Source organism: Budorcas taxicolor, chromosome 2 (genome assembly GCF_023091745.1).
Source record: "Budorcas taxicolor isolate Tak-1 chromosome 2, Takin1.1, whole genome shotgun sequence".
NCBI classification, from domain to species: domain Eukaryota; kingdom Metazoa; phylum Chordata; class Mammalia; order Artiodactyla; family Bovidae; genus Budorcas; species Budorcas taxicolor.
The window spans coordinates 166,910,608-166,935,095 of record NC_068911.1 but is presented as its reverse complement, the minus strand read 5'-3'; the positions used below and the strand labels follow the sequence as shown (position 1 = coordinate 166,935,095).

The following is a 24,488-nucleotide window of genomic DNA, read 5'->3' as shown; positions in this document are numbered from 1 at the left end:
GTTCGCCAAATCTGGTTTAAAAATAAGTCATTCCTTTTATGTTTACAAGTAATGTGTGCTAAGTGAAATGATCCACAAACTAAGCAAAGATCTCTTATCAAATTTATAAATGGAACTTCCACAAAAGTTATTGGATAAAGGGAACATACAGAAACTAGCAATCAGAACTTAGTACTTTTATTAAAAATTAAGATCATATAAAACTAAGAATTAAACACCACATTAAAAAATAAAGATAGCTGCTCACATGAAAATACACTGAACACCATTAGTCATCAGGTAAACACAGATTAAAACCACAATGAAAGATTGTTACATATGTATCAGAATGGCTAAAATAAAAACCCGTAATACCACCAAATGCTAGTAGGGTACAGAAAAATTGGATTATTCCAACATTACTGGTCTAGAAAACAATTTGGCAGCTTCTTAAAAGACTAAACATGGAACTACCATATTACCCAGCAACTGGACTTCATTCTCATGTTCACACAAAAATTTGTACATGAATGTTCACAGCTTTATTTATAATAATTAGAAAATGGAATCAACCCTCATGTCTTTCCACAGGTGAAAGCACTACACCTGCAGCGCATCTACACCACGCACACTATGCAGCAATAAAAAGGAACGGCCCCTCCAGGCAGCCGCTTGGGTGGGACTCCAGCAAAGGATGTAGGGCAGGGAAGGTCAGCCCTCAAAGGCTGCATACAGCATGACTCCATTTCTACAACGTTTCTGAAATGACAAAATTGTGGAAATGGAAAACTGAATTCATTAGTGGCTGGGGGGAGGCTCGTACACCCCTGCAAAGGGAAGGTGGGTGTATTTAAAAAGGGCTACTCAAGGGTTCCTTGTTTAAGAGCTACTTAGTACCTTGTGGTGGTAGGTATATGAACCTAGCAGATCGTAAAATTATACAGAACTTCATACATACACATGCACCCAAATGAGTACAAGTAACCCTGGAGAAATGTGACTAGGACTGGATGGATTTTATCAATGTCAATAAACTAGTGTGATGCTATAGTACACAATGTTACCTGCAAAGGTTATACTGTAAAATGATACCACTAGGGGAAACAGAAAAAAGTATACAAACGATCTCTCTGTATCATTTCTTACAACTACAGGAATCAACAAATAACTAAGTCAAAATTATAAATTAAAAAAAGATGACTGCTATGAAGAAATAATGAAGACACAACTTAAAATAATTCCCAAGGAAAAATCTAAAATAATCAAACATATAACCAAAGAACCTTCCTCAAGCTATAAAACTATGCAGATCAAAAGGTCTCACCCACCGAGTACACAAAAATCACCTCCTGACCAAACTATCCTAAAGTTGGAGAATTCTGTAAGTATCAGAGCAAGGGGAAAAAACAGAATTTACTCTTGGTTCTCTAAAACACTACCTGCCAAAGTCAGTAAGATCTACTACCTATAGTCCAAAGATTTTATGTCTTGACACAACTGTCCTTCATGTATAAAGGCTACAGGAACACAATATACAAAAGAGGTAATAAAATATGCCACCCACATGCCATCCTCAGCAATTACTACACCAAGCACTCCAGTCAACCGAGCACATAAAATGAATAAGCTGCCATATAACTGTTTAATGATACTGTTGTTTTTGTTTCAGTCACTAAAGCATGTCCAACTCTTGCAACCTCATTAACAGTACCCCGCTCGGCTCCTCTGTCCCTGGGCTTTCCCAGGCAAGAATACTGGAGTGGGTTGAGATTTCCTTCTGCAGGGGGTCTTCCCAACCCAGGGGAACGCACATCTCCTGCATGAGCAAGTAGATTCTTGACCACTGAGTCACTATGGAAGCCTATTTAATGGAACACTACTAGTTAAAAGGCTCCATTTATTGTTAAACACAACACAGGTTCTCAAATGCAGTATGCTAAGTGAAAGGATGTTTACTTGGGCTTCCCTGGTGGCTCAGCTGGTAAAGAACCGACCTGCATGCAGGAGACCTGGGTCCAATCCCTGGGGTGGGAAGATCCCCTGGACAAGGGAATGGCTACTCTCTCCAGTATTCTGGCCTGAAGAATTCCATGGACTGTGTAGTCCATGGGGTCACAAGAGTCAGACACAACTGAGCAACTTTCTTTTTTTTAAGTGAAAGAAACCAGATTCAAGAGCTACATACATTTACAGTACATAGATGACATTTTGGAAAAGGCAAAACCACAGGGACAGAAAACAGTTGCTGGGAATGGAAGTACCAGCTGACTATGAAGAGGCACCAGGGAGACAACAGAAAAAGAATTACAACTCTGCAGCCTTGGAAATGAAAACCACAATCATAGAAAGTTAACATGAAAAGGCAGAGGATCATGCCCTAGATGAAGGAAAAAGATAAAGCCCCAGAAAAACAGCTAAATAGAGATAGGCAACACACCAGAAAAAGAATTTCAGAATAATGATAGTGAAGATGATCCAGGATCTTGAAAAAAGAATGGAGAAGATGCAAGAAGTTTACCAAGGACCTAGAAGAACTAGGCTTCCCTGGTGGTTCAGTGGGTAAAGTGTCTGCCTACAATGCGGGAGACCTGGGTTCGATCCCTGGGTCGGGAAGATCCCCTGGAGAAGGAAATGGCAACCCACTCCAGTACTCTTGCCTGGAAAATCCCATGGACTGAGAAGCCTGGTAGGCTACAGTCCATGGGGTCGCAAAGAGTCAGACACGACTGAGCGACTTTCCTTTCCTTTCCTAGAAGAACCAAACAACAAACAGAGATGAACAATACAATAACTAAAATGAAAAATACACTAGGAGGAATCAATAACAAATAACTGAGACAGAAGAACGGATAAATGACCTGGAAGACAGAATGGTGGAAATCACTGTTGTGGAATGGAACAGAGGAAAAGAAATGAAGAGAGCCTAAGAGAACCCTGGGACGACATTAAATGCACCAACATTCTCATTATAGGGATCCCAGAAAGAGAAGAAAAAGGACCCAAGAAAATATTTGAAGACATAATAGCTGAAACCTTCCCTAACATGGGAAGGGAAACAGTTAACCAAATCTAGGAAGTTCAGAGTACCAAGCAGAATTAACCCAAGGATGGGACTTCCCTGGCGGTCCAGTGGTTAAAATCTGATTGCCAATGCAGGGGACACAGGTTCAATCCCTAGTCCAGGGATATTCCACATGCACCACAAGTCCTGAGCCCATGCCCTAGAACCAGAGAGCCACAACTGCTAAAGCCTTCAAGCTCTAAAGCCCAAGACCTGCAGCAAGAGAAGCCATCGAGATGAGAAGCCTGAGCACCTCAAAGATCCAGCACACCCAAAAGGAACAGACAATCAGGGGCTTCCTTGGTGGTCCAGCGGTTAAGAACCCACCTTGGGGAACAGATTTGATCCCCGATCAAGGGCTAAGATCCTACTGTGGAGCAACCAAGCCCAGGCGCTGGCACTACTGACTGACTCTGCATGCCAAAATGAAGACCTGACGCAGCCAAATAAGTAAAAAATTTTTAAAAGAAACAATTATCCTTGTTATCAGACAAAAGAAATGATTAACATTTTTTAGGTTCTGAATGAAACAACTAGATGGACATATTACAGAAGATTCTTAGGGCTGAATTGTAGATGGGGGTTGGTTGGTTTTTGGTTTGTTACTTGGGTGTTTTTAGTTTTATGATTTTATAACTATACTTTCTGAAATATTTACAATGAGCATTTATTGATTTTTAGAACTCAAAAATACCTACAAGTCATTCTTTTTAATGGGACGGGAAATTTTTGATTTTTAAATCACTGTTCATTAGGATACAGAGAATGAAATTAGGCCACGGAAAGAGTCCTTAGTTCACTTATAATACTGAGAAACAAAATTACAATCATCACCAAAAGAAATGACTTGTTTTAACATATCTGCACAGTTGGTGGATATATGTTTAGATGTAAGGGGAATAAACTCTAGTGTGATAACAAAGGCATTCTATATTAGCAATCAAACATTTCTCAGAGAAACAGTTTCTCAAGTTTGAACAGTTCATTATTACTGTTACAATACAAATAGTTGGCACAGGAAATAAGAGCTCCCTATCTAAAAGGTCTTCGTCCATTCAGCAGTCTTGTCGCTAACCCTCACTCCTCCTGTGTTTCAATATTCTATTGTTTGTAGCACGTAAGGGAATAGAAATTCTCAATGAGTAGTAAGTCTATCCAGATACCTCACAGCAACAGAATTAAAGAGGGCAGCTACCAAGCACATCAAACAGCTCATTCTGGACTTCATGATCCTAAGGGAAAATGTAATACATAAATCCAAAACTGTATCTGTGGAAGAAAACATTTTAATAGACTTCTACCTCCTCTGGATAAAAAAAAAAGTAGGAAATGAAAATATCAGTGATTCTTAACCAAGAGACAGAATACAAAGGAGGAGACAGAACTTAATAATCTTTTTAATACATACACTGGTATGTATTTTGTATGGGTTGTTTGTTTACAGAATTCTTCCTAATGCTATACAAATAGTAAACCTTGATCTGCTCCTTTTTCAGAACTACTACCTGTTGTTTCTTACCCTGTAATTTGTATTACTGTGAGGTCATGAACCATGGACGTTTTCCCTGTCAGAGTTGAGAGGGACTTTGAAAGTCAAAGTGAAGTCGCTCAGTCATGTCCTACTCTTAGCGACCCCATGGTTGTAGCCTAGCACACTTCTCTGTCCATGGGATTTTCCAGGCAAGAGTACTGGAGTGGGTTGCCATTTCCTTCCCCAGAGGATTTTTCCAACCCAGGGATCGAACCTGGGTCTCCCAAATTGTAGGCAGACGCTTTACCATCTGAGCCAACAGGGAAGTCATGAGAGGGACTTTAGATATAACAAATTTATTAGGTTTTAAACTTGGAGACTGTGGGTGCCCTAGAGTAACGTTTGAAATTGGATTTTAAAAAATCAGAACACGTTTTGTTTCCTATACTAAAAATGATGGCTATTAGGAAATTTTGAACTATAAAAACAGTAAATCCTCACTGTAAACATTTTGGAAAGTAGGGATAGCAAATTACAAAATGGGGGATTAAGGCTACAGAGAAAATGAAAGCAGGGGAGGGAGACAGTTACAATTTAAACAATACTCACAAAAAGCTTCACTGAGAAGGTAACTTAAACAAAGGACTGGAAGAAGGTATATGAGCAACTTCCATATACATTAGAGACAGGGGCACTCAAGCAAATGGAACTGCAAGTCAAAACTCTGGGGGATGGGCTATGAGGGTGATTCTAGAAATATCAAAACTTGCTTTAATGTCAAGCCAAATGCCGCTAAAATACAACAAATAGAAGCCTAGACTTAAGCAAAAAGCAGATCATTGGTTGCTGCTGAGATGAACTACAAAGGGCCAACAAAACTTTTGGAGAAGATGGGGAACTGTCATTATCTTAACGGTAGTGAAGGTTTCACAGCTGAATACTTTGACATGTCACAACTTAACAAATTATACATTTCAAATGTGTGCATTTTATGTCAGCTATACCTCAATAAAGATTATTTTTTAAAAAACAAAAACTAGCCCTGCAGTAAGAATAAACATATCAATAAAACAAATGAATCAAAACAGATGCATATATGGGAAGAGAATTTATTATAAAGGACGTCTTTCAAACCAATAAATAGTGCTAGAATTAGTAATTAACAACTTGAGGCAAAGTAAAATTACACCACTATTTCCTGCCTACACAATACACAGAAACTCTAGATTAAAGATGAAAATATAAAACTATACTAAAATATTCCAAGAAACACAGGAGACTGGGTGAGGGATGATCTAAGAACATACAGATAATGAAATCAAAAAGGACAATAAACACAGTTGGTGTTAGTCGCTCGGTTGTACCCTATTCTTTGCAACCCCATGGACTGTAGCCCACCAGGCTCCTCTGTCCATGGAATTCTACAGGAGAGAATACTGGAGTGGGGGGATCCTCCCAACCCAGGGATCCAACCCAGCTCTTCTGCATTGCAGGCAGACTTTTTTTCTGTCCGAGCCACCAGGGAAGTCCCAAAACACAGTTAAAAGACATATAAAAACAGTTTTATAAATTTAAGAAATTACTACCAAAAAAAGTGGACAAAGAATACTCATAAGGTGTTTGCAGAATTTTAAACTGCTATAATCTACCTGGAAAACAGTGTAGAAATATTTGTATCAAAATATTAAATGCATTCTTCTGTTTGACCTGTCACTTCCACATCTCTGAATATATTCTAAAGAAGTGACTCTGGAATACAAAAACATAACTGCAGTATTGTTTACTATAGCATTATTTAGAACGTCAAAAGTTAAGAATCTAAAATCAAAACTGGGATAAAACAGTCAAATTACTGTTCTTCAATACACACAGAGGTAAAGAATCTGCCTGCCAATTCAGGAGATACGAGAGACAGGGGTTCAATCCCTGGGCCAAAAAGATAGGAAATGGCAACCCACTCTAGTATTCTTGAGCACAGTCGTGTCTTGACTCTTTGGGACCCTTAAAACAGAAATAGAGGTGTTTACTGACCTGAAAGGAGGACTACAACGTATTAAGGGGAAAAGACTATCATCAGTGTACGCATGCCCGGACACACAAAAGTATGTAATATATTTAGAGAGAGCAACTGATCCCATCTGGTTTAAAACCACAATGTATTCACGTATCTGTTTATATATGTGCAGAAAAAGTTTGGAAGGAAATAACCAAACTGTTAAAAGTAGTTAACTCTGAAAACCAGATTACTGACATTTTTTAAAACAAACATGTACTATCAAAAAGTTTTCATTTTAGACAAAGTAGATTAGTGATTGCCTAGGTATGTGGGTGAGGAAGGTGGAAAGTGACTGGTAATAGTTACAGGTTTTCTTTTGCGGGTGATGAAAATATTCACTTTGATTGTAGTGACAGTTGTACAACTCCGAATATACTGAAAACCACTGATTAGTACATTTTAAATGGGTGAAATGTATGGTATGTGAACTATATCTCAATCAAGCTATTCTACTTTAGAACAAAATTTATAACCAAAACATAAAAAAATAATTCGCAATTTAATATTCACACTGCACTTTATACTTAATTGCCAATAGAAACCTTAAAAACCCAAACAGCAACTCTTAAAAAGCTTCAAACAAGAAAAATGAGTCACTAGCTTCCCTGGTGGTTCAGTGAAAAAGAATCCACCTGGCAATGCAGGAGATACAGGTTCCAACCTGTATCCCCTTGAGAAGAAAATGGCAACCCATTCCAGTGTGCTCCAGTGTTCCTGCCTAGGAAATCCTAGGGACAGAGGACCCTGGCAGGGCTACAGTTATAGTCTATGGGCTCGCAAAAGAATTGGATACAACTTAGCAACTAAACAACACAGAAAGTGTTAAGGGCAGTTAACCATTGACAATACAGGGATAAATTACAACCTTCATTCTACTTTATAAAGATACTACCCTCCTTAAACAATAATAGATAATATTCACTTATGAGAACAGGAATGAACTTTGAAAATGTATTCAGTTGAAACAGTATGGTACCATTTCCCAATATGTGATGTTGATGATGAACAAAAAGTCTCAGTGTTTAACAAATTAAGCAAAGTAAAACTTGTTTCTACAGCCTCCTGTTTGCCTAGCTCTTACCTGGTTTTAAAAACTCCCCTCCACTCCCCCCAAAAAAGCATAAAACCAGAGTTGATAGGAATTACTTAAAGAGCTCTTTAATGCAACTCTGCAATAAATGCTTACTGACTCCTTAGCTTCATGCCAAAAAGCCTCTCAAGTATTCAAGACCCTACATTCTGTTACACCTTACACCTTATCAACTCAAAATGGTATCAGAACACTCTTCAAAACAAAACCCTCATCAGTCTAAGTCTCTTCAATAAGCCCTGATGACGTAATATATTTACTCATCATTTATGAGATACATGCTATTTGCCAGAGGCTGGAGATATAAGGCTGAAAGATTCTTCAAGAAGAACCATCACAGTGGTTTTTAACCAAGCTGTACATAAAGATAACCAGGGAGTGCTTTTTTAAAAATATAGAAACTCCATCTCATCACTGGATATTTTGATTCAGTGGGTCTGGACTTAAGCCCAAGCGTCTGTTCTGAAACGTATTACTAGCACCCAACGGTGAAGGAAAAAGTAAATATTCAACTCCAATTGAATATCTGGAGCTGAAAGCTTTAATAAGACGTGTACCAAACAACGAGAGCACCAAAAGGGGACACAGCCTATAAGAAAAGAGATGAGGAAGGTTTATCAGAGATAAAAAAAACTTCAGTTGAAGATGAGACAAGTGGCTAGGTGGATGAGGAAGGAAGGGGATTCCAAGCAGAGAAAACCACATCAATAAAAACAGCACAACTATGTTGAGCAATTGCACAAACTATAAAAATAGCATGTATGTTCAGAAAGTTACAGTACTTCGGTAAAGCTGGAGTGCCAATAAAGCCTAGAGAGGTAAATTAGCTCAAAACACAAAGGGTGTACACTGTGCCATCCTGAGAAGCTTGAAAGTTAATTAGCCTAAAAGCAACTGGAAAAGCCAAAAACAAAATTTAAGTAAGGAAGCATGCGTGCATGCTGAGTCACTTCAATCATGTCTGACTCTGCCACCCCATGGATTGTAGCCCGCCAAGCTCCTCTGTCCATAGGATTCTCCAGGCAAGAACATTGGAGTAGGCTGCCATGCCCTCCTCCAGGTATCTTTCCAACCCAGGGATCAATCCCCAGTCTCCTGGATTAGCAGATGGGTTCTTTACCACTAGCGCCACCTGGGAAGTCCTGGCAAGGAAGAGACAAAATCAGATTTGCATCTTTAGAAATAACAATTCGGCAGCAACAAAGAAAATAGCCAGAAGGAAGAAAAAAGGGAGAAGGGTGCAGAAAACCAGTCAGAAGACTACTATAAATGGCCCGGCAAGAAATATGAGATCAAACACAGCAATATGAATATAACCTTGGAATTGTCTGAGGCAGGAGGCAAAAATCTAAGGTTCTTAAGTGGCCTGTAATGGAGATACCATACAGAGAAACAAGATACAGGGAATGAAATCACTTGAGTTCAGTTTTGAACCTCATCTGTTTGAACACGCCATTCACTGAGCACCCAAAGTGAAAAGTGAAAGTGAAAGTCGCACAGTCATACCTGATTCTTTGCGACCCCATGGACTGCATAGTCCATGGAATTCTCCAGGCCAGAAAACTGGAGTGGGTAGCCGTTCCCTTCTCCAGGGGATCTTCCCAACCCAGGGATCAAACCCAGGTCTCCCGCACTGCAGGCAGATCCTTTACCAGCTGAGCCACAAGGGAAGCCCAAGAATACTGGAGTGGGTAACCTATCCCTTCTCCAGGGTATCTTCCAGACCCAGGAATCGAACTGGGGCCTCCTGCATTGCAGGCGGATTCTTTACCAAAAGAGCTATCAGGGAAGCCCACTGAGCACCTATTATGCATCAAGCACTGGGCTCCGATAATTAAACATGCAAACTAAATTTGTACTGGTGTCCCTAAATTATATGTGAGCAACAAGTAGGGCTTAACATGTGTGAAAATGTGTCCAAAAGGCGTGTGTGCATGTGTGTATGTGAGAGAGATGGATAAGCTGACTACTCAATCCATGATGCACAACAGTAGGGTCTCCAAACACATTGATCTAGTGGAAAGAATATGAGCTAATCACCTTAAATATATGTCTTCTATGAGACCTTAAAAAAATCGCATCTCATTTTTCTCACCGTGACTTTCCTCATCCATAAAACATAAATAATAATAAACGACACAGGGTTACGGGGGCTTCACATCATATGTAAAAAGGCTAGAATGGTTCTGGCACACAGCGTATGGAGATATGTCAATAAAACTTATGGTACAGAAAGGTACTCAATACCAAAATAAAAATATCTCTAGATCTCACTGGATACACTCAATCTATCCTAACAACCTCAGCACATCACACTCACTAACTTCTTTTTAATTAAAACAGAGATAATTAACGTAAAGGAAACCACTGCACTGATGGGGAAAAAAAGTTAAATGGTTTCTAATATCTTTTCCAACACCAAAATTCCACTGGAAACGTATCAATTCACCAATTCGGTTTTCAGTCAGTATGGTAAACCAAACTCTTAACAAAAGGTTTGAAATTTGTCCTTTTCCTCTTTTTAAAATATAAAAATTTCAGGGTCTAAGTTCCCTGGCAGCCCAGTGGTTAGGACTAGGCACTTTTACAGCTGTGGGCCTAGGTTCAATCCTTGGTTGGGGAACTAAGATCCTACAATCCACAGAGCAAGGCCAAAAAAGAAAATTCAGAGTTTGAAATTTTGTGAAAATTAAAAACGTACAAGACGAAACCAAATTACCTAGAATTTCCACCCACATAAATAAAATTAGTATTTTCCCATATTTCCTCCCAATCCTTTTTCCACCTATGTCACTCTCAATGGATATATACAACTTAAGGCCTATTTTCTAGATAGTAAGTTAGTAAGTGAAGGAACCGTATCTACTATAAAATTATTCTCACTTGGTTTGTTTTTGTCACCCAAACACCCAAGAGCCCCATCTTAACACTCATTTCAATACAGAAACCAACAATTCCTTCCTCCCTTCCTTCCTCCCCTTCATTCTCTGAAGAAAGAATGATGTATTAATTTCACTGTTTTGTACTTTACTATAAGGCTTCTGACCTGTATAAGTAGTATCTTCCTCATGTGTCCAATTATGGGGAAAATGAACAATCTGAATCAATAAATTCTTAGTAAATTATAAAGAACATTTTTTTAATTAACAACAGATATGGTGCTTCCTCCCTTCATGAAAATATGAATTTCTCTGAAGAAAGAGAAATTCCTTCCTCCCTTCATGAAACTATAAATTTCTCTAGAGAAAGAATGATATATTAATTTCACTGTTTTGTATTTTACTATAAGGCTTCTGACCTGTATAAGTAGCATCTTCCTAATGTGTCCAATTGTGGAGAAAACGAACAATCTGAATCAATAAATTCTTAGCAAATTATAAAGATCATTTTTTAAATTAACAACAGATATAGTGCTTTTAAATACATACAATAACCAGAATTAAGTCAATGAACCATTCCCTTAATAAAAGACCTTAGGGTAACTTTTTTTAATAGAGAAAAATTATTTGTCATTAGCAGATCAATTAACTGTATATTAACACATCTAGAGAGCAGAGCTCCCTAAAAACACCTGCTCTTTCTAATTTAAGCATTCTGCTTCCCAGGGTTGTAAACAAGTTTATTTATGCTGTTAACCTGAAAATACTTTCTTCATAGATAAATAAGAAAGTTGTCGTTAACTCCAGCAAAACTTGTCACTTGGAAAAATTCCAAATTCACAGTATAAAGTTGTAGATAAACTAACCTCCAAACTCTATTTCTAAAAAGCACTGGCATCAGTGAAGACACTTGTCTGTATATTAGACTTTTGTGCCTTTAGAACTTTTTAGGTACCCAAAAGAACCGAAAGCATTTATCGACAGAAACTTGTACACAAATGTTAGAAGCAGGACTGTCCTAATAGCCAAAACGTAGAAACCCAAAGGTCTGTATACTGATAAACGGATCAACAAAAACGGTATATATATCTATTATGTAACAGACTTTTTTTTTTTTTAATAGAGATTTTTCTTTATTGGTGATTACCCATCCGCTCTGGAGGTTAAGAGGGAAAGTGAATGTGAAGTTGCTCAGTCGTGTCCGACTCTTTGCGACCACATGGACTATAGCCTATCAGGCTCCTCTGTCCATGGGATTTTCCAGGCAAGAGTGCTGGAGTGGATTGCCATTTCCTTCTCCATATGTAACAGACTGTTATTCAGCAGTAAAAAGCAATGAGGTACTGATCCATGCTACAAGATAGGTGAACCTTTAAAACATTATGCGGGCAGTCCAGTGGTTAAGGCTCTGCACTCCCAATGCAGCGGCCACAGGTTCGAACATTGTTCAGGGAACTAAGATCCTCAGTGCCACGCAGAGCAGCCACAAAAAAATTTAAGAAAGAAAATCACTTAGAAATTACATAAGTGCTAAATTATGCTAAGCCAGTCACAAAGGGCCACATATCGGATGACTCCATTTACTATATGAAATGTCCAGAAGAGACAAATGCACAGACACAGAAAGTAGACCGGTAGGTGCTTAAGGCTAGAGTGACTGCTACTGGTACAGACCGTAAGGGATAATGAAAATGTTCTAAAACTGATTGTGGTGATGGCTGCACAACTCTGTGAATATACTAAAAACGACCGAATTGCACAGTTTAAATGGATGAATTATATACCAATAAAGCAATTATAAAAAATTGTTAGGGCCCCCAAATTCCACAAATCTAAAAGTTTTCCTAATGTGATTTTCAAAAACACCAAGATACTTTAACCATAAAAGAACACTTACTGAAGAAGGAAAAAAAAGACAAATTTGAATCTGCTGAATCTTCTGAAATTATTAATATGGCAACTGAAAAAGAATTTTCAAAAAATATTACAGAAAAAAACGTGAACATTCCTCTTCAACTTCAGGTTTTATCGCCAATGCCATGTTTAGCCTTCAGCCTAAGTTCTTCAATCAAATTCCCAAATATTAAATTCACCCAACCTATTGCCAATCACTGACCACCACTTCTCACAATATTCACAGTAGGGAGCAAAAAGGTAGAGAGGCATTCTCCTAAGCTGAAACCACACTCCCATTTACAGCTCTTTACTACATCTAGAAGAGACAGAACGTGAATGTGAAAATTAGGGAAGAAGGGATCAGAAATCCCTCAACAACAACAACTCCTCACCCTCGGAGGGAGGGGACATGGGTATATCTATCGCTGACTCTTGTTGAGGTATGACAGAAAACCACAAAATTCTGTAAAGCAAATATCCTTCAATTAAAAAAATTAAGTGGCAAAAAAAGAAACCTCTTACCCTATTCTCAGCACTTACTTTATTGGCATTGTCCTATGTTCCTCTGTGAGTGTTAAGCCATTTCCCAAAAGTGAATAGATTCTATGAAACAGCTAGAATTTTTTAAGTATTCTTTCCAAAATACCAGAAGCATAATTCTGTACTCAGGCTCAGCCTATATACAAAGTATTAAGCAAATGCTGTTGCCCAAGAGAAAATGGATACTTGCACAAAAGATGTGTGTATCTTCTCCAAATACAGAGAGGTAAAATGAAAAACTTTATCACTATATCACTTCATGGTTTACAAAGCACTTCAACCACAACCAAACTGAAATCTGAAACACAGCTCTTCCTAAGTAACTATGTCTTTCTCTCCTGATTCATCCCATTTCCCTCTTTTCTTTGACCACAAGAGCACCCACAGCAAATTCTGTAACCCACCGCTTTGTTGTGTATTTCTAAATTCTACATTTACCTCCTTTATCTTCCTAACATAGCCCTATTTTCCCACTGCTATATCTCATATACCTAGTCAAGTACAGATATGAGAGTCGGACCATAAAGAAGGCTGAATGCCAACCAACTGATGCTTTCAAACTGGTGCTAGAGAAGACTCTTGAGAGTCCCCTGGACTGCAAGATCAAACCAGTCAATCTTAAAGGAAATCAACCCTGAATATTCACTGGAAGGACTGATGATGAAAGTGAACCTTCAATACTTAGGCCACCTGATGCGAAGAGCTGACTCACTGGAAAAGCCCCTGATGTTGGGAAAGACTGAAGGCAGGAGAAGGGGACGACAGAGGATGAGATGGTTGGATGGCATCATTGACTCAATGGACATGCGTTTGAGCAAGCTCCAGGAGATAGTGAAGGACAGAGGCCTGGCGTGCTGCAGTCCATGGGATTGCAAGAGTCAGACACCACTAAACAATTAAACAACAACAACGTTTCATTACCACCTATTTTTTCCCCCTAATTCCACAACAAAAATCTTTTGAAACAAAACAAAGATATAAACTTCTATAAGGTGCCACCTAGGAGGCACATACAATCAAGTACCACAAGGCATTAGAGAAGGGAATCTGAATGTATACTTTTTGTACACTGGAATCTAATCCTTAACACTGGAAAATAATTCTTGAAGTTACAGTCAAAGAAAGCCCGCTGATGAGCCTTTCAACCAAATATAAAATGTTTTAAGTCTCTGTGAACTCCAAATATAATGAAAAAGGCTCCAAGAGTACAAGTGAAAAAGAAAACACTGAAAAATATGACAGCAACTTTAACATATGTTAACTAAGTGCCAATGGCCCAAACGCTGAGGCATCTAAGCCATCTACCCAGAAAGACAAGAGACACATGGTCTAACAAAGTCAAAGAGCAGGGACAACAGAAAAGGATACGCAGATAATGAGGAGGCTCCCAGTATCAGAATATTTGGGCCCCTCCCAATTTAACATAGTATTTATTAATTATATAGTGTAAGGATTAGCTCACAGCCACTGGAGATTAATGGGATGGATGTCAGGATACAACTAGAAAATGGCAATACCAAGTGAAAAAAAAGTGGGGGGAGTTGGTACAGAGTCAACGAGAAGATTTATCCACTGAATTCTGCCTGGCTACCTAGAATTATCTCCCACAAGATTCAGCCACTGAATTCTGTTTGGCTATCTAGAATTATCTCCCACAGCTGCCAATCTATGGTGGGTGGATACTGACACATCCCAGTGCCAAAAGATTACTAACAAAAGCAAGAAAACTTGAGTTGTCCTCTAAATTTCCTTTCTCAAAAAGCAGAGCTTTCTACCTATCTCTACCCCCTTAAAATCCAGTACAGAGGCCACAGTTCAATTGATCGACCTTAAAAATTTTTTCCCTATTTCATCACCCACTTTATCTCACAACAGTTTACAGAGAAAACAGATTTCACAATGAGAGAATAAAATAATTACAAAAAGTCAGACTTAAGGCTGGGCTTTGAATGATGAAACCTTTAATACTATTAAGGAAAGACAGATCTGGTTATAAAAATTATTATTAAAACAAGTATGCAAATTTTTATAGGCAACATTTTTAAATAGTATTATTTACTTAGCGAGATGTGTTTTCATGGGATTTTTTGGTTTTGTTGGCAATGCCCAGGCAGCTTGCAGGATCTTAGCTCCCCAACCAGGAACTGAACTTTGGCCCCTGACACTAAAAGTGCCGAGTCCTAACCACTGGACCATCAGGGAATTCTCTCTAGTATTTTATAACATCTTGATCCATACCCACTGTCTTGTTTACTATGAGTAAATTTTATAGGTCAAAAAAGAAAAAAAAATTCATGGTACTTCTTTCCCTCACTCCCCACCAAAGACCTCAATAAGACCCAAAAATGAGGGCTTTGAAGTTTCTAACTATACCAAATACAATAATATTATGTATTAAAATAAAGGATACTAGGGACTGCCCTGATGATCCAGTGGTTAAGAATCTGCCCTGCAATGCGGGGAAGGCGAGGTTTATACCAGTGTGGGTAACTGCGATCCCACATACTATAGGGCAACTGAGCCCACGCACCACAAAGATCCAGTGCAGCCAAAATTTAAAAATCAGAAATAAATATCAAAAAAAAGTGATATTTACTATGTTTATATTCTTAAGAAAAAAGACAAATACAGAAAGAACATAATAAAGAGTTTACACACAACTTTTTAAAATAAACATATAAACAAATCTGAATACCATTCTTCACCTCAAAATATTATAGTTCCTAAATTTAATTTTAAATATCTCAGCTTGCAAGATTTTTAAAGTACTCCATATTACCTTAACACAAGTTCTCAAGCTGCTATGGTTTTAAACTTTTATTTAAAGGGACATCATGCTAATAGCCAAGTTTCACAGTTAGAAAAAAAACTTATTTTTTTAAAGTCACATCTATTTAGGCACAAGTTAAAAAGGGCATCATTAAAAGATGGAACTCAGGGCAATTCCCCGGTGGTCCAGTGGTTAGGACTCTGTGGTTCTACTCCAAGGGACACAGGTTTGATCCCTGGTCAGGGAACTAAGATCCCACATGCCAAGTGGCGTGGACAAAAAAAATGAAAAAAAGATAGAACCCAGACACTAAAAGAATTTCTACATAATGCAAAAAACCCCTAATTTCAAAGGTTAAAAAAAGATTAAGTATAAAAAAATGACTGCTCATAAATGGGAGTAATAATAAGAGAAATGGATATAAAATAAAATACCTGGCCCAATAGCTGGCACTTCCCTCCAATACTGCTGGTGGCATCAGAGCCTGTGATATTCTTTACTTCACCAGCTCACTCATGAAAGCATTCTGCCAATCTGATCTTAAACTTTGTTCCGTTATGCAAAAAGTCTTAAAAAAAAAAAAAAAAAAAGAAGGGGAAATAGGCCCACAGACAGTCATGGCCCACTGGAACTGCAGAATGTGCTAGAAGCAGAATCACTTTATATTGAGTCACTCTGTCTCAACAGACTTTCCTACAATTTCTACATAGAATATACATATGTAAGTAGTTTAAAAAAAAAAATACTTTAGCATCACCGATGGGGGAAGGGGAGGGAAGCCAACATTATTTGTATTCATCTCCTTGTTATCAAATTTATCTCTAAAAATTATGGCCAAGTAGTTCTTTGATCTTAGAATGTGTTCCTCTGGTTTGGTTTAGGTTCTAGGACTAGAAATATTCCCAGCGAGGTGGAAATACAGAAAGAGCATGGGCATTAGGATCAAACACCTGATTTCAAAACCAGAGTCTACCTGGGAACTAAGCTTCTCAATAAAGGATTTTACCTCCTTCATAAGATTGTTCTGAGGATTAAATACAGGAAATATTTAGTCCAGTGCCTAAAACATAAGATTCTCAACTTCTTTTGCAGTTCCACCTGACAGATCAGACACGGAGGGCAGCAATTCTCTGAAATAGAGCTACGCCTCAACTCTTCAATTATATTACACTCATCATTGCTTCTTGTCCAAGTGGTCACTATCTATTGCCATGTATTTCTAGCGGAACAGCTAAGCTCTGAGACTCACTGCTTTACTTTATGGTCTTCCCTCACTCAGTCAAGACCAAAACCACCAAGTTATAATAACTCTGACTACAGGAGAGGTAATGTGTAGGTGGTCCACACCGCAACACAGCAGCCATCTAGTGCAGTTCCCTGATGCTGTTCATTATATCCAGGCCAACAGAACTGTGGATGATCAATGCCAAGTCCAAGTTGAGTCACTGGTTTAGGCCCCCCCTAGGTGTGGAACAGGTTTTGCCATTTAACATGAACACTGATTTGCTAACTGACCTGGATAAAATAGGGCTCAGCACTAGACTCCAGAGTATGTCTTCACAGCATAGCACAAGGAGGGTTTCCCCCTTCCCCGCCACAGCCAGATTTTAGATCTTGAAACTCTGCCAAGGGCTGACCCACAGTTTGACTTGCCCACCTAGCAAAGTACAAACCAAGCACCTTGATTCTTCTTTCAGTTTTTATCCATCCATCCTGAGGAAAGCCAACACAAGATTTTACAGATTTATAATATAAATTATAATATATACTCTAAAAACCAATGGTCATGATTTTTAAATAATGTTTAACCAAACAAGGCAAAAATTACAGGCATTCCACTTTTGCTCCCTAGACAGATCCCTAGACATATACCATCCAAATTAACCACCTCCTACCTTGGTTTCACCCTACACACAAAGCTACCTACATCTCAAATTCAACATGTGTTCTACGGAACTTAATTACCTTGTCCCCAAACCAGATTCCCCTCTATATTCCTTTTCCTCTATTACTCCATTTTCCCAAAGACCTAAACTTTCAAATTCAATCACCAAATTCTATGCATTTCTCAGTCCTATCCCACCTTTCCACTGCTCACACCAGGGCTATCAGAGTAGTAATCTAGTCTCAGCTCTTACCCACTCCAATCTCTTACTGCCAACTCAACCTTCCAAAAACACCACTGAACAAAAACTACTCCATACAAACACGCTAAAAACCCTGCTGCCTACTGAATTAAATCTTAGCCTGGCACTCAACATCCTTATTTTTGTGACAATGTCCTTTTTCCCCCAGCTTTAAGGCCATAGGATTAGGGCCTCATGCACTCAATAACTTTCTTCTGAAACTCTATCATATGCCAAATTCTAGGAACTAGGAACTAGGATATTGAGATGAATAAAATTTGATCTCCACCGCTGAGACTTTAAGCAAACCGGAAACAAAGTATTCTAAATAATAGATACATAATAAGAATGCCCTAAGTGCCCAAGAAGCAGCTCCCTGCACCTCACATTTCTTAGTGTTGCTCACCTACAAATAATAGATGTTAATGAAGTGGCACTGATACTGATGACTGTTCAAAGCTCTGCGATCAACACGCTAATAACTTGTTAGCTAACAAGATTCCACCTCCTCATTTCTACTACGGTGAAGAACTGTGGTACACCAGCTGTCTGGAAAGGTCAAGGGGAAGCACAACTGAGTGTGCTTGTGCCTGATTTATTTCTGAAGAACAGAAGCACGAGAACCCCTCATGAGAGACATCAATTCTTTCTGCTAGTCAGTACTCAGATATTGGCAAAATAAAATAAAACTTCCGCAAATTCAACCTATACCCTATTCCAAAGAATAACCAGATGAAAGCATTCTAACCCTTTCATCACTATCAAGTTAGGAAACACCTTTCAGGCTAAACTCTCTTCTCAGTAAAATATGCTGTGATTCCAGCTATAGTTTTGGATTAGTAAGAATGTTAAAATTAACCAAATGAAACAAGCATTTACAAGAGGACAAAAATGGTAAAAACCTAAAAGCTGCAACCACTCCTTTCTAACACAAAACATAAGATATGTCAGTTCCATGTCAAATTTCACTTAAGCAGCTGATTTTTTTTTTTATCAACTTCCTTCTACTTTCAACTATAACATTTTAAACACAAAAGTCACCAATACCCAACAGGAATGGCTCTAAAGTATGTATTTAGCCTATAAACAGCTCAAATAGATCTTAAAAGATTATATGTTAAGATGAAAAAAGTATTCTTTGTTTAAAAAGTATACTTAGAAAAGGATTGTGCACATTAGAACAAGCTTAAGTCTTTTTTTCTTTTTTAATGAATTGGTCATTTGCTCTTTAGTACCACCAGAACGATAAACGACTCAGTGACAACATTACAACAATCATCCTTTAAAACAAGTGACTGCTTAGTTTAGACCAAATGAAATCATTAGCAATTTAGGCTTTTTTAAAGACATTCACTGAAAGCAGATATCCTAAGTGGACAGTGATTATAAAAAGAGTTTCAAAGCTGAAATAGTGAACTTTTTTTTACCTGATGTTCTGCATGAATGTTATCCCCAGTAGGCCATCGATGTTTGCTATTATTATAGCCGCCTCCACCACTTCCTCCTCCCCCAAGCTGCTCACCATGCTGCCTCTGAAAGAAGTAGTCCACCATAGCGTCGTCCTGGGAACGGCCTGCAACTCCTATGGATCCTGGGACAGGGCTGGAGTGTGTCCCAGCTGCAAGAGCCTGATTTGCAGCTGGTTGTGGCTGCGCTTGCGACCCTGTTCCAGATGTCAAAACAACAGGCATGTTGGGATTAGCTGGTTCTTGAGGGTGATGTTTCAGGTGGGGGCTGAAAGAGTCCTGCCAAAGCACTGCTTTTCTCTTCAAGACACATGCAACGCTCATTCCACCAACACCTAAGGACAAACAGGTTACAAATGTTTACAATTTGCATTTCTTAAAACATAACTCGATATATGCACCAAGACAAAAATGTGAGCCTCTTGGCTTTTGTGATCTATCATCTAAAATAATTTCTACCAAGCAGCTAAATGTTTCATGACATATACACAATTCTTTAAACTGAAACCTCTGTTTTGAAGTTGCTGAGTGTGTGTGTATGGAAATAACTGCAGTAGGCGACAGGCACTCTGACAAGAAATCAAGATCAGGACTCAACATGGCAACTTCAGGGAAACTTATGTTGGTACCAAAGGTTAACAGTATGGAATTAGACTTTAACTAACAACTCTTCTACCCAACTTATTTACACCTTAAGCCAACTGTAGTGGATACTTTTTAAAATGAATAAGAGTTTTACAAAATATCCCTTTACAGCTGGAGCAGACATACACTAATAAACCAAACAAAAATCCAAACCCCATATATAATTAGCAATGACTCAGAATGTCGAAACTTGAAAGGATCCTTTAAAATGTCCGACGTATTTGTAGGATGCTCTCTGAAAAAAAAACAATAAGACCCCCTGACTAAGTAAGGACTGCAACAGAACAATGTTCTTAGCCTGAAACTTTTCAGTTAATGCACATGGGAAAGATAAACTCTATTTTTTTACCAATAACTTACAACTATAACTGTAATCACATGATCTTTCTACTAATATTGTGACTCCTACAGAGACGAACTAAATTCACTCCCCTTGTGTAGAAAGCCTCACTGTAAAATAAAAAGAAAAGAAATGCTTCAAAACAATAATAACTGTATGGCAAATATATTGCAGGCATTTCCTAGTCATTCCTGTTTTACAGGTAAAAACACTAAGGTATAGAGGAAAAGTTATGTGATGTGCCCAAGGCCATTCATCTACTGAGCTGTAGGGATTCAAATCCAAATCTGTACACATCCAAAACAACTATAAACCCCTTGCTACCACACCCCAGTAAACCAAAACAGGTACTATTTCTCACTTGCATCTGCTATTCTTTTCTAGAAGGATCAAACAAAAACCTCCAAAATGTTACTATAAAACACCACTTTCAAGTTTTCTTAAAATCAACAATTACACTTGTACAAAGCATACAAGTTGTCAGCCTACACGTGCTTAAAAAAAAAAAAAGTGCTTCAAAATAATTATGTTACCAACTAGAACACACCTGTCCACAGCTACTAGAATCTAATTTCAAGGCTATCAACCTAACAGTCCATTACAAATGGCCTATCTCCCTTTAGCCCTACTGTGACAATTCATAAAGACTCCCAAGATTTATAAGAAATCTTTTAAATTATTTCTCTTTATAGGATAAACATCTTGATAAAGAAGCACTTGCTTCTCACAATTCATGTTTTAAAAGACACAAAGGAATTTTTAATATTTTTCAAAGCCGAATTTGGAAATGCATAGTTTCAGTTAATAATTCCAATCCATCAGACCCTTAACTGGAGTAATCCAGCTTTCTAGACTGCACTTTCTGCTTTTATCAAGTCATGTTTACGCTTAAACACAAAAATCAGAAAGTCATAGTTTACCATCGCTACTAGCACAGTCCTAACCAGCCTAAAGCCTTTCTCTTTGGTTTTCAAAAGAACTCCCTGCCCTCTCATTAGTAAACAGTAGCCAGTCCCATTCTATTCCACAAGGGACTATAGTCTAATAGTCTGTGTTGTTGAGCTAACCAGCAGTCCCAAAACTAAAATTTTACCACTAAACTACAACTTCCCTGAGCCTGTTTCCTCATCTAGAAAATGGAAGAAATCCTTCATGACTTACAAATGCTTTTTAATCAAAATAATACATATAAAAGTTTTTAGTAAATTTGAAGTCACATGCTGAGGCCTTGGGAATTTAGTCACCACCAGTTAAAGCAATGGAGCTCCAGCCCCTAAGAAGATTCCTAAAATAGCAAATACAATCTTCTCTGAAATAAGATTTGCCATAATACTTATCTAACGAAGAACTTACATATGAAAAAGGTATTCACCATTGAAATACACCGACCACAACTTCATTCTATCAAGGCAATGGTATGGGGGAGCAGTGGGAGAGTTCCTATGAAAAATGTTCAAACAAAACAATTGGCTTTTGTAAAGCTATCTGTATGCCCTGAGACTTCCTGCTTTACCTAATGAGGCAAGGCAGTTTCTCAAACAAGAGAAAACCTGGCAGAAGGGACATTTTGAAACTGAGCAAATACCTAAGCAATTAACAAGTGTCTTGGGTAGTTCTGAAATATCTTGGCACCTATCAGCATAAAAATTAAGAAATCAGTCACTTAAATACTAAAAAACATTTAAATTGCTGATGCATTTTAAAGAACTCTCAAACCCACTAAAAGTTATGTGAAGCACTTGAAATGTGACTTTTTTCCCCAAATGATACATTATAAAAATAAGTATTTTTAAGCAACTTTTAAAAGTACTGAATTCTAATTACTCTTCCATAGTTTTCAAACTGTTTTCACCAAAGTTGTTATTTTTCTTTAGTCTTGTTTTTAATATCACTAACAGGTTTTATTTCAAACAAAGGAACATGATCTAATCTATCCCCCGCTCACCTTTTATTTACAAAATGCTTTGTGGTTTAAAAGGTGTTTATTTTTACCATACTGGAAAAAAAAAAAATCTGTGGTCATAAATTTATTTTAAAGCAGTTCATCTCAACCCAAACTAAACTTCAAACACAACTTCAAAAAGCTGTGGCCTTGAACAAAACGAATCCATTTAGGGCTAAGACAAAAGGAAGAGTTCAAAATCCAGTGTGTATTTCCCAAAACTCCAGATAAAGAATCAAGAGCCCCCAAAAGTGTTTTTTGTAAAGTTAAAATTAGCAATGGGTCAAAATGTTTATTTTGCTTACTAAAACCGCACTGGGAGCCACCTCTGTTTCGGTGAGTCTTGATGTGTTCTTCATAAACAAAAGGCTAAAACTACAAACCTACGGTTTCAGAAGTAACAGACTTTAAAAATAGAACCCCCGCCCCCCCAAAAAAAGCTTCATAAAACCCCATTCTTAATCTCTAGCAGAGTAGGAAGTGAACGAACTGTTACAACTAAGAACAGTGTTTTCTCAAGTGGACAACGAAGAGTAACAACCTATCAAGTTATGGGAAGGATAAAACCTTTCCTGGTAATGTTGTGGGGGAGGGGGGCATATGGCGGGGGGTGGGGGAGAGTTACGCGAGCGTATTCCTCACTAGACGTGGGAGTGGTACTGACAAGTATTAACAAACGATTTATGTTTACCAAGAACGTCCGTGAGGACTAAAAACTATCTAGTTATTGTGTATCTGTTTATCTACTACAGATGCACGAACCCCTCTTTGAGTTAAGACAGACACGCACCAATACAGACATGCTCAAAGAGGAAGAACCCACCAAAAACAAGCTCTCACGGAAACAAAAGGCCACAAGTACTCAGGAGCCTAAAAAGCGATCTGAAACTTCCTGATCGCCTACTTCTCCACATTTAAGGCTCGCAAAGTTCCCCCATGGTGGATTTCGCCTGCAGACAAGGGCCATGGCTGCTTCTAAAGCGATTTATTGTTCCTCCTGCTTCGGCGCAGGCACGGAAGCTCAAGAAGTCGAAGAAATCCAGGGTGGTACAGAATTACACTTCATGGCCACACACAAGACTCGGGCTTCGCAAACCCATCAAAAAAGCAACCCGAATGGCAACATCAATCTTCAGGGGCCCCCACAGGGCCAAGCAGAAATGTAGAGGTACGTCTATGCCCAGGGCCAGGGCCTAAACCCCCGGCATTTTCCTCGCTTCGACCCCGCTCCCCACCCCCTCCCTCCTTTGATAACAATAGGGGCCTTGCTGCTGACTCCAAAACATGAACGAGGAACAGCGAGTGAGAAGCCTCCGCCAGGGCCCCGGCGGCTTTTCCAAAGCCCTTCTCATCCCCGCAAGTGCTCTCAAACACCAATACAAAGGGACAGTCTGCTCGCTGGGGGTCCGGAGCAGCGTTTGGGGCTAGCGGGGTGCGGATACTCACGGGCGGAGCGGTAGGATGAAGATGGATTTCAGCCCCCCGATCTTCTCTCTCCGGCGCTCTCGCTCCCCCTTACCTTTCACTCCGACAACATGGCGGCCCACTGGGGACTGGGCTGGCGCGGTGCATCATGGGATAGGCTCGGGCCCCGGCTTCGGCGGTGGCGGCTGCATGTGCGGAGAAGGCAGGCTGCTCTGGAACAGGTTGCCTGGTTGCCATGCCAACCCGGGGCCTGTGTGAACTTGGGAAACTCGCTGGCAACACAACCGCTGCGCGCGAGAGTTCCCTACCGCAAGGCAAACGTGCGTCGCCGCCGCGGACAGAAGGCGGAGTCCCGCGGGCAGACACTGGAGCGCCCAGTTTGCGCGGATCTTGGTCCAGCACCTCACGGACCTGGGCCCGAGGGGTCAGAGCAGTGACCTCAGCCGCGGCGCCATCCGCCCCGGCGCCCTCCCAACTTCGCCTCCAGATTATAACGGCCTCCAGAGTTAATGGACGCTTACTCCAAGACTGGCCCGAGAGGTGCTGGGTTCAAACTCCGTTGCCGCAGCTTTCTGGCTCTAGCATTATTTAATCTTCCTGCCTACGTTGCCCCATTTGAAAAATTCAGAGGAAAATGAAAATTGCTACTTAACAGCATTGCCCTGAGAATTAGTGAATAATGTGGTTTAGTAGTCCATTTAATAATGTGAAATGATTAGTACAGTGCCTGAGACTGGTAAACAGGCCCGATACAGAATTTGCAGGAGTTTGGGAAAGACCCTAATGCCAGGAAAGATTAAAG

General features: G+C 39.1%; 1 protein-coding gene across 8 annotated transcripts in view; it reads right to left on the bottom strand.

Moving 5' to 3' along the window:
* The window catches only part of PUM1 (pumilio RNA binding family member 1), a 124,126-nt gene extending 100,326 nt beyond the window's left edge, over nt 1-23,800 (bottom strand). For all 8 annotated transcript variants that reach the window (XM_052656114.1, XM_052656135.1, XM_052656151.1 and 5 more), the window contains exons 1-2: nt 23,708-23,800; nt 19,296-19,669 (exon numbers count right to left, since the gene is read on the bottom strand). In XM_052656114.1, the coding sequence (XP_052512074.1) occupies nt 19,296-19,658 (363 nt within the window). In that variant the 5' untranslated portion in view covers nt 19,659-19,669; nt 23,708-23,800. The remainder of the gene's footprint in view (nt 1-19,295; nt 19,670-23,707) is intronic.
* Between the last annotated feature and the right edge of the window lie 688 nt (nt 23,801-24,488).